The following is a 19,860-nucleotide window of genomic DNA, read 5'->3' as shown; positions in this document are numbered from 1 at the left end:
TCATTGAACGATACTTACGTAGGTAAATGTGCCTATCTATTATGCTGACTGCAAATGTATTTAGCATACTCGTAAAAGCCTAATTTCCTTTTGTTATACGGTTTAGTCGAGAGAAAATGCAGGTTCTTAATTAAATGACGTAGAAATTCGATAGGAGAGATAAATGAATTGGTTCCATGCCATCCCGATACGATTTATTAGGACCACGACAATGGCTATTATTGATGGCTATTTGCAAATTACATATATTTTGCTTTATAAGTGTTGCAGCAATTTGTGGTCAAATTGATTTTAAACATATTTACATATGTATAAGTAGCTGCATGAATATCAAATTTGTGCTTGTTTTGATGGAAATCAATTCATAATGCAACTATTTAGTAGATTGAAATGATCCCTAAAGTAAGAAAAGTGAGGATCGTGCTTTGGAAACAAGTGATAGACCAGTCATTCCATTTTTGTGTGTTACGATTTACATATGTATGTCGTTTATTTATTTATGTTTGTTATTATTATCTATCTTTATTTATTTGGCTTCTTAGGTTGAGGATTTATAAAATGGATATAGAAGTTAAATATATTATATAAACTAGGGTGTTGCGCCTGTTGCGACTAGCGTGGTAGGGCCCAAGCTGCCGGTGGTTATAATAGGGGCGCTGAGAGAGGAACCGACGTACTAATATGTAATAAGTACTCGTAGTGCATTTCACGCGAATCAATCAACGTAGGCATCATTAAACAGTTTTTAATTATTATTATTAAAATTACATAGGTACATAAGTTTATGCAGCGGGGGTACAGTGGCCGAAGAGTGCAATACAAAAACGCGTGAAGGACCCTGTTGATGCTCCCTCGCAATTGCAGCGCGTCGGGTTTTTTTTACGGACGCGGCCATCGACGATTTTTATGCAATAATACGCAAAAAGTCGGAGCCGTTATCTTTTAAAGTATGTTTTGTTATTTATATATATAATTATTTTTCTATTCTTTTAATAATAGTCTACTTAACATAGTTCTTAAGAGTTACTAACCATATTATGGAACCTGTTTTCTGAAACAATTGATTTTTCTACAATATGCTCCAATGTGCTATAGATATGCTCACAATATTAATAAATATGCAAAAAGCATAACAATAACAGCATTTAGAATAAAGTAGGTATAACAAACAAAACAATAAGTAAACAAATTCAATAAAATATGCCTCAATTAGGCATCACAGCTAAGTAATAACTATGAATCTACTTAGTATGACACTTTGACTTAACATGACCAAATTTAAGTATATGTTTGGTCGTGTTAAGTCGAATTGTTTATAGGACAACAATTGTGTTTACTGTGTTGGTAGGAAAGGAATGCTGAAAATTTGAACCTTAATCCTTCGAATTTTAGTTTATTTTTCGTACAATTCTTATCTTAACTGAGCGTTATTTTTGTTGACCCTTCTGACCGGCAATGTGTCACGGTGTGTGTCTATCTATAGTCCGTTTTCTTTTCAAATTATAATTTAACCTCAAAAGTAGTGGTAAATTTATTCCTACAAAATTAAATCTGATTAACTATACTCTGAATTATAGTGTCGTTTAAATATTTTTGTAACGCAATATTAGATAGGTATCATAGGAACCCTAGCATTTCGGAAGAAAACGCTAATTACCACTACTTTTCCGGTTAGAAAAATTCTAATATGCAGTACTACGAGTATAATGCAGTAGTAGGTACACATACTTGTGTAATAACTTATTATCATTAGACGTCAAACTTTTTATGCCGTGGGAACCATTATTACGGACTAGTTAATTATTTGCCAGCGTAGAAAAGAACAGATAATAACTAACAATCCATTAATAATTTACAGTTTAAACGACAATTCTGTACCCTTACCATGAGTTTTACGCGGCCTTAAACGCTAGCGACTGCGCCAACTCAAACGCAGTGTATCTCGCTTGCACCAATGTTTACGCAATCGCTAGCGAATATATCAGTGTCAAACTCGTCGTAAGTAATACAGTTTCAAAGACTGGACACGGCGACACTTATTATGCATATTTTACTATATACAAAAATGAGAAGATAAATAACTTTAACTGTCCATTGTAAGTGTCGCCGAGTCTATCGTGCTGTCAGAAATGGCGTAACCTTTTAGGGTGTTTAAATACGGTGTACCTATATTATAGAGTGTAGTAAGTGGTATACCTGAACACAGGATCATAAGCGAGGCGATCCACGAGCTCTGGTCGGCGGTGGTCTCGATTGGTGAGTCGCGCGCCATCAAGATGGGCAGCGTGGGCGACGTCCAACCCACTGTCGTGCCCGCCGCCGCCGTGATCAAAGTAGCTGAAAGCCAATTCATATATATTTAAAGACCATTTTCTTAGAACCTGGGCGCTAGGCCTCTCTGTACACCAGAAAGTGTGTAGAGAGACGCAGAGATTTAGGCAGTTATGTAGTTCAATTAAAACAAAATATTAATTCAATCAGCTTACAAGCTCACATGGTTTCTAACTAATAAGTAGGAGTACGAGTATATGCCTCCCTTTGTGATGATTGAGCGTGAAGTTATAATGGGTATAGGTTTAATACAGAGCTTGTAAACTATAGGTTTTTTGACATATATCAAACAACGCGGTCTTTTCAGTCATAAAAACCCATATATAAGCAATATCCGTAACTAATCGACACACAGAGCTCGATAAGTGATAAGCTTTTGCCTTGTATGGTCTTGCGTGGGTATCCCATATCACAACGTTATCATTATAATTTGTTTGTGAATATTGTTAAAACAATCTGCAATTAGCGCAGAAATAATGAGGGGACTAAATAAATAAAGATTACATTCGGATAACAACTGCAGCAGTGCTACTCTTGCAGCGATACTGCTGCAGCCGACTGCAGTTTTTAGACGACAACATTATTTTGATAATAATTTTGAAGAAATAAATTATTTGCAAATTACGTTGTAAAATTAATAATCCTTATATTCGCAGAATAATTCATTCCGTAGTGCTGATAAATCCCAACCCTTCGTAGACCTTTTTAACTGGTCAGTAAACTATACCCTTCCTTCGATGTTAGTTCTTTTCTTCTTTCTTCATGTATTCAAGCTGCAGTACTACAGTAGGCGTTTGGTAATCCGCAACGGAAATTTCACCCTGTCGGATTGTTGTAGCTGCCAGATTATTGGACTTGACTTGTATGGGAAATAAAAGCTTTATATAGAAAATAAAATCTACATATCACAGATTTCAACATTAAAAGACTGTAATCCGGGGTCAGGCTATGTAATCTGTCTGATTATAGAGCAAGTAACCTGAGTCGCTAATTACCGGATTACTTATTCGGCCATGCCGAATTGACAAGCGCCGGAATACCGACAGCCTACTGTAATAATAATTTCGGGCATTATTTCCTATTCACTGGGACAGCATAATTTCAAATGCCGGAATGCCGACATCCTACTGTAATAATAATTTTGGGCATTATTTCCTATTCACTGGGACAACATCATTTCAAATGCAGGAGTGCCGACATCCTACTGTACATAATAATTTTGGGCATTATTTCCTATTCACTGGGACAGCATCATTTCAAATGCCGGAGTGCCGACATCCTACTGTACATAATGATTTTGGGCATTATTTCCTATTCACTGGGACAGCATCATTTCAAATGCCGGAGTGCCGACATCCTACTGTACATAATAATTTTGGGCATTATTTCCTATTCACTGGGACAGCATCATTTCAGATGCCGGAATGCCGACATCCTACTGTAATAATAATTTTGGGCATTATTTCCTATTCACTGGGACAACATCATTTCAAATGCCGGAGTGCCAACATCCTACTGTACATAATAATTTTGGGCATTATTTCCTATTCACTGGGACAGCATCATTTCAAATGCCGGAGTGCCGACATCCAACTGTACATAATAATTTTGGGCATTATTTCCTATTCACTGGGACAGCATCATTTCAAATGCCGGAGTGCCGACATCCTACTGTATATAATAATTTTGGGCATTATTTCCTATTCACTGGGACAGCATCATTTCAAATGCCGGAGTGCCGACATCCTACTGTAATAATAATTTTGCGCATTATTTCCTATTCACTGGGGCAGCATCATTTCAAATGCCGGAGTGCCGACATCCTACTGTAATAATAATTTTGGGCATTATTTCCTATTCACTGGGACAACATCATTTCAAATGCCGGAGTGCCGACATCCTACTGTACATAATAATTTTGGGCATTATTTCCTATTCACTGGGACAGCATCATTTCAAATGCCGGAGTGCCGACATCCTACTGTATATAATAATTTCGGACATTATTTCCTATTCACTGGGGCAGCATCATTTCAAATGCCGGAATGCCGACATCCTACTGTAATAATAATTTCGGGCATTTTTCCCATTCACCGGGATAGCATCATTTCAAATCACATAAAATACTTGACTTAGGTCTGATTTTTCAAACATCAGATAAAATTATCTGTCAAAGATAACACGCTCCCTTTCTTTCACAAGCAAGAAGAAAAAGAGAGTGTCATATTTTTCTAACAGATAGCTTTATCTGATGATTGAAAAATCAGACCTTACTTGTAATTATAAGTTATCGCTTTAGTTTAGAAGTTTTACATAGAAATAGAAAATAAAATGTGATTGCAATATTTACAATTATTTAAAAAATTACATTAGTGCATCTGTTGTTTTTGTCAATTGGGTCGCTTGATATTCCTTCCTGTTATCGCATTTTGTTCTGGGAACCAGGTAAAGTGCATTGAGCTCAGGTAAACGAGATAACATCAATTGACAAAGGAACAAACAGATGAGCACAGATATAAGTATCAAAACAGCACGACAACTGTATGAACATTTAGCAGGGGCCCATTTCTCGAACGGTATTTGATAAACAATATTAGTCCACGAACTGCCAAGTCGTATCGATTACCATGAAAACACACTAATAATATTAGATTCATATATTAGTGTGTTGCCAGTTCGAAAAATGGGCCCATTTATTAATATTATTGTTTTTAGGGTTCCGTACCCAAAGGGTCAAACGGGACCCTATTACTGAGACTTCACTGTCCGTCCGTCCGTCCGTCCGTCTGTCACCAGGCTGTATCTCATGAACCGTTATAATAGACAGTTGAAATTTTCACAGATGATGTCTTTCTGTTGCTGCTATAACGTATGCGGAGTGAAATCTGCAGAAAGTTTAGAACATGTAAAAAGTAAAAAAATAAAATAAACTGAAATTATATATAACTGCCAATTTAAAGTCTATATATATGTCAATTAATCCGGCAAGTTTCATGAGCATTGCACTCTTTCTTTTGAAATTATGGTCAATTTAGAACAACACTGTCGCGAAACTGTACGTAATTTCTCCAGTACTATTTCCCTATAGCCGAAAGCGAAGATAGTGGAACATTTTGTGGGAACGATTTAGAGCTGAAGGTCTGTTTTTAATATTTGTGCTTCCTTATTCTTTACAAAAACTACCGCTAGAAAGTCTGGTTCAGGGAAACATTCCAGCATTAGCTAGTTTTCTGGGAGAGACCGATTAAAAAAAAAGGAAGGCCCGGTGAGTTACAAAATCTTACAGAGGTCACGAAAGCATTCAAATGTTGCAGTAAAACTGTTTAAAATATCTTCATGATATGGGCATCGACAATCGTTTAAGAAAACTTAAGCCCACCGTCCCCGAAAATAAAAAAAAGGCTCTGAAAATGCGGTAACGTCATTTGGTCAAAAATTAAAAAAAAAAACAGCTGTTTTTGCATTATGGGATTTATGGGGGACTAATCATATGTTACTTAAAATGGAAACTCATGGCAAAGTAACTATTATTTTGAGAACACCAATGGTTCAACGGGCGAGAATTGTGAAGTATGTCGAGCACACGAAGTTTCCCAAAAAAAGTTTTCCTAAGGAAGATAAAATTGTAACTAAAAAAATGACAACATTTGTGTTTTCGACACAGATGGTTTTAAAGTACCATAACTGCCGTTAAAAATCTTACATTGAACATTGTTAAATACGTCACAAAAAACACGAATAATTATAAAAAATACGACATTGAATTTTGTGCAGATTTCACTCCGCATACGTTAACAACAAATACTAAAAACAGAATAAAATAAATATTTAAGGGGGGCTTCCATACAACAAACATATTTTTTTTGCCGTTTTTATAGTAATGGTACGGAACCCTTCGTGCGCGAGTCCGACTCGCACTTGGCCGGTTTTTTTATTAGTACATATTTGATATACTAATAAAAACACGGCGTTTTAGATGCTCTAAATTCCTTTTTGGCACAAACCTGTTTTATGTACAGTCGAGTTCATAAATATGTATACATTTTTTCACCTTATTGCAATGGATTAAGATGAAGAAACCGGTTTAATGGCCGCCGACAGGAAATTCAACAACAGTCACGTTAAGTACATTATAAATTTATTACATTATATACATAAATGCAACTTTTAAAATAATAAGTACATACAACAAAATGTTTCTATATTTTTCTCAGCATCTTGCATAATTATACCTACTATAAACACCTTTAAAAATTCTAAGTGGAATTTACCTTTAAATTTAAGGTGCAGTGAGAACGTGTGCTTCTCTCACTCTCACTGAGCATTTTAAGCGAGATGGAAGGGCGCGGATATTATGTTTTTTTTTTTTAATTTTTTGTGTGTTTTGAAAATGTAAAAAGTAATCGCTGAGTTTCCTCAATTATAATATTGCTTTAGAAATAATTTTCATATGTTTAGCTTCTGTCCAAAATTTAGTCTAATTTTTTAAAGTGCATTTTTGACCATAGTTTGTGATTTTTTCTATCAAGCGAAACTCAGGATTAGAATCGCTGAAGTCCCTAGAGAAAAGCCTAAAGTTTGCTTATTAAATTTATGGCAGGCGTATTTTTTTAAATCCGTTTTCTAAAACAGTACTGCACCTTAATTAAAATTATTTCACCTCAAATTAAAGTGCTCTCAGAGAGTTTTGCATGAATTTTCCAATTAAGTACGAAGCCTATTGAATAAGTATCAAGTAAGGCGGTTTCCTGCTTATAAATTATATATATGTACCTAATAAACCCCGCATTTTCAAAAGTCAACAATGCCTATTTATACGGCTTGCTTTATCGAACGAGCGAGCGAAGCGAAGTTCTTACATTCAACTTTGAACGCACGTCTGGCTAGGGGCACGTCCCGGCATTTTAATGTTTTTAAGCTGAACTATCAGATAATAGTTTGATGCATAATAACTTAAGTAAATTTGTTCTAATTGAAATGAAATTAATTAAATGTGTAGTTGAGGGTGTTATATTTTAGTCATTAAATTATGAACAGGCTCGATCAAGAGGTCATGGAACTAGAAGAGCCTAGAAGCCCAAAACGCTATTTGTGAGGGTCTTGCTATTCTGGTCATCTTATTTGTAAGAAAGTATGGTCGAGTTTGGTGTCAGATGAAAGTGCGCGCTTTTTACATTTTATATTACCTACTGTTATTTAAATTTACTGTTTACAATAATTAGCAAGATAAAAACGAAATAAAATAAACATGATATAGGTATTTCACATTTGACAAGAAAGATTACGGCTTACCACAGATACAGTTTATTTTAAACTCTATGGTGACTTAAAACTACCAGTTGAGGGCTCCAAAGACCTGAAATAAATCGCCCGCTGTTTAAAATGCGTGCATTCAATTGATCTGTTTTTTTTCGAACCTCGTGTTCTCAGTTCGGGCCGAACTACTAGTTACTTAATTTGGTCATGTTCGTCTATTTGTTTCGATGCAAAAGTTTATAGTATAAACTTTATACGCAAAAAACTATACAATACCTAAGAACATTGTTAGTAACATTATTTAGTAATGTGCATAAAGATTTATAATAACTGCCGGATGAGATTAGATTTACCATTCACCAAATTTTAAAAGGCTTAAATTTTTTTAAAGATAAATGTTTTTATAGCATATATGAATTTCAGACTATAAGGAAGTTGCTCATTATGTGTCAATTGTACATAATGCATCCCTGTAAGGTAGTTTAATTGATACAGTCAATGCACATACTTGGTACCTAAAACTATGCATAATAAATATTTCATTAATTCATTTAATGTCAGCATACTGCTTTAAAGTTGTCGACTGGGTCATGTACGCGTACATGTATTTCTCGAATAAAACAAAATACTGTAAACTTCAATTTGTATTTATCTATTGAGAACAGCATTGGTTGTCTTGACACTTGAAAACAATACCTACAGCCGTGTAGTAACAGCTATGTAGGAGTTTCTCGGATAGTTATCGTTATCTCGTATTTTATTTACTGATATACGGTATATTATAGTTTCTTACTAAAAAAGGTACCTAGAATAAATCAAATTGTGTAAAAAGGAAATTTGGTTAAGATTACGAGAACCTTAGTCTCAAGATTATTCTCGGCTCCGTTTGGCTCAGCATTGCTACGTACGAGCAATTATTAGTGTTGGCAGAACTTGACGTACCTTTGCGTGCACAACCATTCATAAGGTAATTACTTGAATGTTGACAACCCTAAATAGCCGAAAGGGATAGTGCCATACGTTAGAAAGGGACATGATTCGTCCCTGAATCGCTGACAAAATTCGGTTTTGCAGGAAGTTTCCTTTCTGTATGGTAGTACTATTATTTATTCTGTGATCGCGGTCTTACTTATATGTTTATTCAAATCAATTCCGAGACCAATCAAAACTTACATCATGACATCAAAACGATATCTAAATGAAGTCAGTCGCACTTGCATTTCGCTTGTACGTATCCGGACCTACATGTATTGAAGCGGGGAGATGCACGGGCGACTGATATCGTTTAGGTATCATTTTGATGTCACAATGTTAGTTTAAATTGGCCAAGAGGCCAATGACTAAGAAGTCACATAAGTGATCGACTCGATAAGCCACTCACACCATATACGATTATCTTACGACTAGGTATCTTTGTTCATCTCCGTCGTACTAAATGCAAATTTATGTGCAGGTACTTATATAAGCGCCAGGATTAGGGCTGATCTTTATTTTGTTGTTGATTTTATTTTCTGTCAGAAACCGGTAAAATTCGGTGAATAGTTAATAAGCGCAATTTCACCGTGTGTCCTTAGAAAATCTTCACCCTGAGTAACGAAAACGTATGCTATTTATATCCTTTAACTGAAATTTAATGGAAAATGACATGTCTTTGAGATTTCCTATTTAAAGACGACTCACATTAGACTGGAGCGGGTCCGGGTCAGAGCTTCCGGCGCTTCGTTTTCTAAGGAAGGCATCACGTGATCACCGCTTATCTATCATAGAAAAGAAAGCGTCGGAAGCGTCCGGCCGTGAGTCATCCTTTGTTCCACCCAGAATGAGGAGTTCTTCAAACCAGCCAATCCAAATCTAACGAAAAACAAACCCACAACTAAATAAAATGATGATGTTTTAAAACTTAGTTTGATTACAGAATGTGTGTAATGACAGGACTGTTAGTTTTATTTGTTAGGTACAAGTAGGTACAATGAGTTGATTAATGTTAACGATGTCTGTAGGATGTTGACATGTGATTAAAATCAATCAACAAGTGGTTGTTGAGCCAGGTAAGAAATATTAAAACTATCAGGCGTATTCTGATTTTACTAACAGGTTATGAATGATATCTGGATTAGTTATGGATCTAATTCATAACCTTTTTTATTAAAATGAGAATACGCCTGTATATCAATACACCCTTAATATTATTATACCCTTATACAATAAATGTTAATGAAAAATATTAAGTTCGCCTTTTGTACGATTGTGTTTTCTTTTGTGCAATAGACTAAATCAGTAAAAGTATGGAGCCGTTTTAGAACATTTATTTATTATCATATGATGTCACTTTTAATATTATTTGTAGCGATGTGTCAAACACACTCATTGGGTAAACCGGAGTAATTTAGCATGGACTTTGTTTAGGAGCTGTAGAATTGAGGTGCCCAATTATTTAAAATTTGACAAGCCGGCGGAAACCGAGTTCTGTATGTTTTAAAACAAAGGTTATGAATTAGATCCATAAGTAACCCAGACATAATTCATAACCTGTTAGTAAAATCAGAATACGCCCGATAGTTTTAATATTACTTCCCTGACTTAACAAGTTGTTGATTGGTTTTAATCGCATGTAAACATCCCACAGTCATCGTTAATAGTAATCAATTCAATGTACATTGAACAAGTACCTAACAAACAAAACGAAGATTCCCGCCATAACACACAACATCTAAGTTTGGTGGTAACTACTGGGATTTTTTCCCCAGTAGTCAGTATGTAAATAGCTAATTCTATGATTCCTATGTTACATACCCATGCTTCCTAGCGATTAGGTTGTAACAGCGCATATGCTGCTAGCATAGCTATGCTATGATGACATAATTTGGTCAATAGGAACTCCTTTAGATAACAAAGTAGTTTTTGTAAACTTTACACCTGTTTAAATAGTATGTCTTTAATTTAATGCAAATTCTTAACTAGGCGAGGCGCGAATATAATTTAGCAATGAAAGGAATAGGCTTTTTCAAAGGAAAACGTACAATAACATAGCGACAACAAAAGCAAGTTATTGTTCTTAAAAACAATAAGATTGTCTCTTGCATACAAATCAATCTGTTCCGTTAGAATATGCAGATGTCACACCGATATCAAAGCAAATCCGGAGTATTATTGTTATTCACATAATTACGAGTTTACGGTGTGTTCACACTGTTTGACAGAAGTTTCGACCGCACTATAGTTTTAGTAAAGATGTCGAACTAAGCCGCAGCAGGCGACATTCTACTTATTATTAACTGAAATAGAATCCATACACTAAAGAAAAAGTGACGAAGTCCACCGGTGGCCGAGGCGGGAAACAAACCCGCGTCTTCAGCTTACGTGGCTATCGTCCTGACCACTATCTCCCGGCCACGGTGGTACCCGTCCAAATTCTCTGGTGTATGGTATGCTATCTTTGAAAGGCCTTTGACCAACCCTAAGGGCTAGCAGTGTGTGCTTGCACCTCCTATAGGAAATTACGGTATAGCGAGAGAGATGGTTCTGCCATATATCAAACTAGGGCCTCGGCCACCGGTGATATTGGTCACTTTTTCTTTAGTGTATGGTATTTATTTCAGTTTATAATTTATATAAACTATTTAAGTATGATTTGTAGTAATAAGCTATTAATACAATATTGAAAAAAATCCGAAATAAATGATTATTTAATTAAATCTCATAAAATAATTTGATGTGTTCCCTAGTTGGACATTCGACCCAGCTCACTTAATATAAACGCTCCTTTATATGGTATAAATTCACGGCGGATTTTATAAAATAAAGATCGTATCATTCACGACGACGCGTGCCTTGACTCGTATTGCCATGTTATTAAAGGTTAGATTTGACAAATCTGCGCGTCATCGTGGATGACACGAATATCACACTACAAAAACAACCTGATTGACCTATGAAGTTTTAATTCGTACCATATACAAATTAGCCTAGCAAAAGTCGTTATACCTTCTGCAGTTATTAGATACACTTTGTCTTGGAAAAATAAATTTGTAACGGACAGATGTATTGTAAGTAGGTTATCAACATGTGTAGTCTAGGTTACGGTCAACACAATAACAGATAATTTAATAATATCACGATGTGACGTGAGGTGAGACTTGAGCAAGGGTTCGAACCTGAAGTCCTCGACAGCCTGACCTTTATTGATGTGATACAGAAAATTGCGATGTTAGCGAGCGGGGCGGTAACTATGCGCGTATTGTACGTACATATTATTCGGAGTCAGAAGCTTTATTCTTATACTGCTAAAATCGGATTTAGTAATTTAATCGAAAGACATATAAAATATCATGTCCCCCATAACCAACGTGCATATCGTTCACGCTCCGTGGTGAACGAAACGCAACAAAAGTGATAAAAGTCATTTAGAGATATTTACACCTCTAAATAAGTTTAGATTTTTTTTGTATCTGTTTGTTTTTTTTTATTATTATTATTTTAGTTATTTTTTGTAATTGTATTTTATACTTAATTGTTGATGTGCTTGTTTTTGTTTGTATGTAAATTCCATGTTGACGTGTAAAAGTGCCCTTGTGGCCTATTTGCTGAATAAATGTTGAAGTTGAAGATAGAGAGAGATAACTACGCTACGCTACGGAGCGTTAACGATTGTAACGTTGGCTACGCGGCCAGGTATATCACAAATTGATGTCCAAGGTACAACAAGCCTTTGAGCTGCGTCAGAAGTAAAGTTGAAAAGGTATTGTCTTCGGGGCAAATAGGATTAAAATTAAATTGATACCTATTACCCCTCACGCTTACGCTCACTGTAAACTAACGTGCAGTCAGAAATAAGCTGTATTGAAGTGATATTGAAATTAAGACGACAGTGGAGGACCCGCGCGAAATCGTCTTTTCATACAAACGTAGTCCACATTTTCCTCTCTGAATACTAACATTATTGAAAATATTTTGTCACGTTTTGTTGTATATTAAACACAGCTATGCCCTATGTTTCATTTTTTGGAATTTTTAATTATTATAAGAGCTAGGAGCATATAAAAGTTTGTATGAAAACGTGGACTATACGTGGTTGCTTCGTGTTTACATGAAGTTATTGTAATAAGTAGTAACTTTTATACCAATAGGTATTGTTGAAATGTTCATGTGAAGGGTGCTTAATATGTGACCTTAAGGTCCTAATTACGTATATTTCAGGTACTGTCTCCAGGTAATTAACTAGTCAGTGCACTTAAATATAATCAAAGGTCGCCAGTAGGTGCACATTTAAAATATCGCAGCTCCAGCAACTCACTGTTATCTCAGGGCATAATACTTATTGCAAATGTCACGAGACAACATTGCGTAGGACAGGAGGTTTTTCCAATGTTGAGGTCATAAATCTCATAAATAGGTATATGAAATCATCAAGTAGCGCTAATATACATAATTGGGCTTTTTATTTGATGTAAGTTCATGCGTTCTTAGGATTCCCAGAAATTTTAGGACATTCCCACTCAGAATTACGAGCACCATTGATTCCAGCAGAAGAAAAAAGTGTGATCTTTAAGTAGGAAGTTGTGATAGTCATCATTTAAAGGGGGTCTGATAAAATCGAATCTATCAATCATATACATACGTACATACATACATATACATCCATCGAATACGTCAATCATTAAAGTTATGTCATCTTTCTTTTTAATAAAGTAACAAAAATCTTAAAGATTCGTCTTTTTTCATATTTTTAACTGACTTCATTAAAACAAAAGCCGAGTCGGTTTAATCAACTGCAACTGCACTGCTACAAAATATGTTTTTTAACATTCAGTAAAATCATTAAAAAATTGTATATTTTTGTATATTACTTAGTTGTAAATAAACCGTACCTATTTATTTATATATAATTTTTTGATAAACCTATTTATTTAAACTAAGCGATTAGCGACAAACAATAAAAAGTGAATATAAATAATACATAACATGCGTGAATAATTTTAATATCACGGGTACACAAATAAATTATTGTTATGCTATATCAATTGTGCATATGACGCAAGTAGATAAATGCAGTAGCAATACAGATGCAATTTATTTTTAAATAAAATTAACAAACAGTACGCGGTTTTAAGTGTTCAGGATTTTGTTGCCCACTGTACGAGTATGTAACAGGTAATTACTTAATGTAGGCATTTTCAGCACAACAAAAAACCGGTCAAGTGCGAGTTAATTAATTAATTCGGGCACCGTGGGTTCCGTACAAACGTTCAATAGTCTCATGCAGCTATCAACATGAAAGATTATTGACCAGAAGTATAAGAATTTTGTGTATAGTGCCATCTATCGGCACATCGTCTCATCTCAAATGGTCTAATTTGTCTGTCCTAATTAATGTGTATACATGCTGGTTTTTCTGGAATATTTTTTTATCATGTGAACCGTGAAAGGTTTGGTTAATTACGCTTAGAAACAATTGCGAATATAAGTTTCAAGAATAATAAACTGGTGTCCGACCGATATTGGTTCTAGTTTCACTCGAAACTGAAACTATTGTAGACATGTTAAAATTGTTGAAATTTTTCATAAAACCGCTTTTATACACATATTAAGACTGCGTCGAACGTCCAGTGGCGCCCTCATTAGGGGAATTATGTTTTCTAATTAACCAATTAATTTCTGTATACATAAATCAGTACCTATATTAATATTGTAGTCTTACTTGTTCTCCAACTTTGGGTCTTTGTGATATAAGTAGTTTAGTTTCACAGTAAGAAGTACCATTTCGTAAGTTTCAGTCCGGCCGAAAGGTTCGGTCGTTTTTGGCCGAAACCGAAACTACGGCCAATACGTGATTTTTTGGCGGAAACTGGCCGAAACCAAAACCAAATCTTCGGTCGGACGCTAATATAATAAACACACGTAAAGGCAGTTAAATTGCAAACTAAGTTCGGAAATATTTGATATTTTTTAATACAATGTTTTAAAGGAATAGATTCATACAAAAACCGTTAAATATATACTCAAACAATACCTACTCTTGACAATAACAATACTATTCGATTCAAATACTATTCGATAATACGGGGTCTTATAAGAATATTTATGAGCATGAATATGCTGAGAACAAAATGGTGATGTATATAGGTAAATATGTACAATTTTAACTTCTAGTCAAACGATTTACGAACTTAACGTCAAAGAGAAACGTCGAAGGAAATGTAAATTGTATATAACTACATAAAGGCTTCCTTGGAGTTGGTAAAACATATTGTGACGTGTTATGCTAATTTATTTATTTCTTCAAACCATTGTTATAAATTAGGGCAATCAAGCAACAAACATTAATCGTTGGATGGATAAAATCCGTTGGATTAGATTACAATAATGACATCATTGAATCTGCGTATATATCATGAAATGCCATTTTAGAACTGATTATTTCATGATATGGTTAGGTTAGGTTTGGCTTTTACATCACGACTTCGCTTCGGTTATAGATTAAGGTTCGGTTAAGGATTATAGGTATTATTTGAACATTATGGCCAAGCATACGCAAACGCAGATAATTTATTATGCTTTTCGAATGTAATGTGTGGTTTATTGAAATTGTGCATTCTGTTTAAAGGAAAATTGATAACAGCTGTTAATGATGCAAGCGTAATGCAAAAAAACAGGTGCCTTTTTAATTAAGTCAAATATGAAAGTAAGTAAGACAAACAATTCTGATAAATCGGTTATACCTATTACGTTAATTAGTCATTAGTGATTCCAATTATGTATGGACTAAGAATAGCGGCACCTAATCCCTTGGGTTATAAAAACAATAACTTAAGGCAGGGCGTGAAGGCTAGGAAATTAAAAAGGAATAAAAGATATGGCATGCCGCACGAAACTTGCGACGAAAGATTTTGCGATCGCGCAAGTTTCAACGTTTTAGCTCAATAATTCTGAAAGAATGCTTCTGTTTCAAATTATCTATTAATCCTTAGCTATATAATTAGCTATTTTATACTAAAATTATACTGCTATGGTATGCAGGGTACCGATATACAAATCAAAATAATGAAAATTACACACATTCGTGGCATCAGCTTTTGATAGTAGGCCGGTATTTTGTCTAGAAGTCTTTAAGAAATCGATTTTTGGTTATGTCATCTCGGATATCCTGGGTGAATATAGTACCGATGAAAAAAAAAATGGTAAAATTATGAATTATGAATGCATTCAGTTTCATGTCCTGAACACACACACACACACATATATATATGAGATGACAAGCGCGAAAATTTTATTTATTTTATTTTATTTATTCAAACAAAATTTATACAGTCTGACAGTCTAAACCAAATCGCTGTACAATTTAGAGACAACTTATACGCTACGGTACACAACAGTTTTATAAAATACCACTACCATCCATCACCTCACAATACTTCAGACAGATACCCATCTACACTACTACACTTGCCCATCGACTTGCAAACAAATCACTTTCAGGGGCCCACGACAGAAGCGCGTTCAGAAATTTTAGAGCGCGAATGAGTGGAGATTTCAGGTGTGCTACAGTACGCGTTGTTGTGACGTCATAAAGTCGGCAGTACAGAGTTTTTTTACTTTTTTCTTTTAAACATACGATGTGTGGTACGAAATGAAAGGGCTCTGTGAATAAATTATAAATAGGTATACAACATACTATAACATTTTCACTACCTACTTGGTCTAACGAATTATTAGAAAACGTTTAAAACTTTCATAATAATATGTTCAATATGTTATATATCTGTAATCTACTCACAAAGCCCTTTCATTTGGTACCCTACATGGTATGTTTAAAAGAAAAAAGTAAAAAAAAAACTTTGTACTGCCGACTTTATGACGTCAGAGTAATTACCCCCACCATTTTCGCGCTTGTCATCACATATATTCGTGCTTAGGACATCAAATTGAATGCATTGATATGATATCCACCCATATCCGAGATGACATGAACGGAAAGTAACCTAAAACCTGATTTGCCAACCTGTAACGTGTAAAAAATCAATATAAAAACTACAATTGAGACTTTGTGACCGCGGCCGGCAAAAAGTCCCACTTTGTCGCTTGTCATAAGGATGACTTTTGCTTATATCTTTATACTAATAACCTGAGAAGGCGTCCTTAAACATATTTTAATAAATATTCTTATTGAAATGTATTTATTTGTAGGTACTGTTTTGTACTACTACTGTCAGTATTGTATTGGTTAATCTATACTGAATAAAACTGGTTAAAAAGAATCAACAAATATGTGGTGTGAAAATACGATAAGAATTTTATGATAGGAGTTAGAATGATAATGAAAGAGCAACCGATTCGTTGAAAGCAAACAATTGAGTTGCAGTTATACTAATTGAAATCACAATTGAACCGCTCATTTGATGGCAGTCGTGGTCAAGTAATTTTGGGCCATATACACCAAGTAATAATGGCCCATTTTGCGTCTAAATACTTAATACAAAGTTGGTTTAATGTATGACATTTTGTCAGTTACATCTACTTATAGGGGGCTTAGGAATGTTGTAACAATGAATAATAATATATTGTTTCAACAGGAAAAATATTTACTTTTTATTATTAGAACACTTTAATGACCTTGGGAGGTTTGTAACTAGTGTATATTAAGATATCCGTCATTAAATTTGAACAATATTATTCAATATTTTTTGGCAGAAAGTAGTGGGTACTTTGCTTTTCTCATATGTTTAGGTAAAAAAAAACAAACGCTTCGTATAAGTTTCCACGCTAACGGAACGACTGGCTTGATTTGAAAATAATTATGAATGAACGATTTATAAATGGGTAAATTATAAAAAAATATATAATTATGCATAGTTAAGAAACTGTGATTTAAGAAAATTAACCATGTAAATTATAATATATTATTTGAATTGTATTTAATTCATAGAAGCTTATACGCTTTCATGCATATAACTTAAATAGAAATGGCTTATTGTTGTAACACAATGGAATTAATTAACTTTTGACTAATAATTAGTCCTTAACTAGGTATGGACAATTTTTAATGCATTTCACTCAAATAGACATTTATCACATGTACGTAATGCGAAACTTAACACTAGAATTTGCATGTCATTCTACATTACTATACAGCGCGATAGCAAGTTAGCTTAATTAGCTATCATTACGTACCAAATTGATTTTCAAGAACAGGGGTCGTCTGATATTAGGTACCTACTACTGAAATATTGTATTTTGCTAGGTTACAATACAAGATTGTATTAGCTGTAGGTATCTATAGACGCGACAACGGTCTAATCAGATACTTACGCTTAAAAAACTACTTTTTGCCTGTTACGTTAAGGTTTGTTTTCCATGGAGTGCAAATGCGCCCACGAAATCTATAGGTACACTTGTTGTCACAACAATCGGAATTGACAATGAAATCATTATGCCGAATGCCAGCCAATACTTACACGTTCCGTATACCGGATTCATATGTACATATATGTGAATAATAATGGAATATAGCACATTTATTCTGAAAGTCCAAAGAACCGGGTAAGTCCAAAGTCGAAACACGCAAGTTACCCACTCATCACATATCATGTACTTAATGGAGATTTCTTCTTGCATGTAGGCAATTGCAACGTTTTTGTGAACGATACAGTTTGGCTTTAAAATAAAGTTCGGTATATCAACACATATGTGCATTTATATATCAGCTGAAAACTTGCCCGGTAACGAATAAGCGATGAAACCAAAAATAAACAGAAAACTAACCACTGAGTGCTGCCACATATTCCCTCCATTTGCGGCTGATGCTCATTGCTGGTGTTCACACAGAATTTTGAAATAAACATTTATGGTTGTTTGTTGGAATCGGACATGCGCGCGAATAGGCTTGTGTATTGATACTGGAACGGCGCGCGCAGTCTGTCCGCGATAATATTAGCTCGCCACGTGCTGGCCGCGTTTCGTTGGCGGCGTGAATGCTGCTGCGCTGGCTGTACGAGCAAACGACGCTCCCGTTTTGTTGACAATATTGTCAAGATTGGCGACCGCCGACCGCTGCGGGGCGCCACCGGCACGCTTCTGCTCCCCCGTACTCATACCTACTCATTTGATATCATTCATAGCCGTCTGATAACGTCATATGTGCGTACACGTCATTGTTTGATAAGTCGACAAATTGGTTAGTACACAATGAAATACGTTCCGTAAGTTTGACAATTATCACCTTTTTGACGCCTTACTAGTAAGTAATAGCAATAGCTTTATTATTGCTATTTGATCTGTTGTTGTGGTAAAAGATGACTGTGCAAAGAATCGTGTTACGTTGTCGAGTAAGGCGTAATGTTAGATGATAGTTAAGTACCTCACATACGTTATGACAGATAAGCACCGCAGTAATAATGGGGGTCAGCCAAGCGCGAAGGTTGCTAGTCATTAGATGAGACACTGAAAAAACAGGATTATCTCGACTTAGTACATGCAGCAAAATACCTATAGCCAATAAAATCTAGATTGTATCCGTCTAATAAAGTAACAGCACCAATTATAAGACACTTGGAGTCTTTTTGATATTATGATACCTATAAAAAATCTACAGCATTGCGAATTAAAAGTTAAAAATGTCTTATTCGTCTTTTATGTTTTCGACGTGTTTACTGTTTAATGAAAGATACTGCAAATGGTTTCAAAATAGTAAACAAACTAAACCTAATATTTTCTCCAGTCATGGATAGTCGCCATCTCTTTAAATACGCAGAAATTAATTAATGAAACATCAAACCGCAACTCTATGACTCTTGATTACGGTAGACTGATGCCAGTGTTTAAAAACGAGATGTTAAAAGGATTTGTAGTTTAGTATTGATGTCATGGCCATTAAAGGGCCGAGAGATAAGTACTATAGAGCTGTTAACAATTCCAACAAAAACTATAGGTACTTAAAATGATTTCTTCTTTATGGAATCAAGATGTATGCAATTATATGCCTATTGCCATCCAAAGCAAAAATTCAGAAGATGTATTAGCAACAAGATAGAGAGAAATGGGGCCACCGAAGGATCTAACGCTCCAGACGATTTCAACTGGGCTGACGGAGGCTACTGGCATGTATCATTCTTAATCCCTAGTAATCCCTAGTAAGTATGAACACATTTCATAGGAACATAGATAGTTTTACGTGTTTACTGAACCCGATCGCAGATTGCAGTATTATTCGTAATGTAGGTAACACGAAAAATATAATGACAATAGGTACCTACAAGGGTTATAAGATACAGATTAAGT

General features: G+C 34.9%; 1 protein-coding gene across 1 annotated transcript in view; it reads right to left on the bottom strand.

Moving 5' to 3' along the window:
- The window catches only part of LOC133518884 (facilitated trehalose transporter Tret1-like), a 28,026-nt gene extending 9,230 nt beyond the window's left edge, over positions 1-18,796 (bottom strand). The window contains exons 1-2 of the mRNA XM_061852653.1: positions 18,346-18,796; positions 2,197-2,337 (exon numbers count right to left, since the gene is read on the bottom strand). Coding sequence (XP_061708637.1) covers positions 2,197-2,337; positions 18,346-18,391 — 187 coding nt within the window. The 5' untranslated portion in view covers positions 18,392-18,796. The remainder of the gene's footprint in view (positions 1-2,196; positions 2,338-18,345) is intronic.
- Positions 18,797-19,860: the final 1,064 nt, after the last annotated feature.

The sequence above is a fragment of the Cydia pomonella genome, chromosome 6 (genome assembly GCF_033807575.1).
Source record: "Cydia pomonella isolate Wapato2018A chromosome 6, ilCydPomo1, whole genome shotgun sequence".
Classification (NCBI taxonomy): Eukaryota; Metazoa; Arthropoda; class Insecta; order Lepidoptera; family Tortricidae; genus Cydia; species Cydia pomonella.
This window is presented reverse-complemented; position numbering and strand designations above follow the sequence as displayed.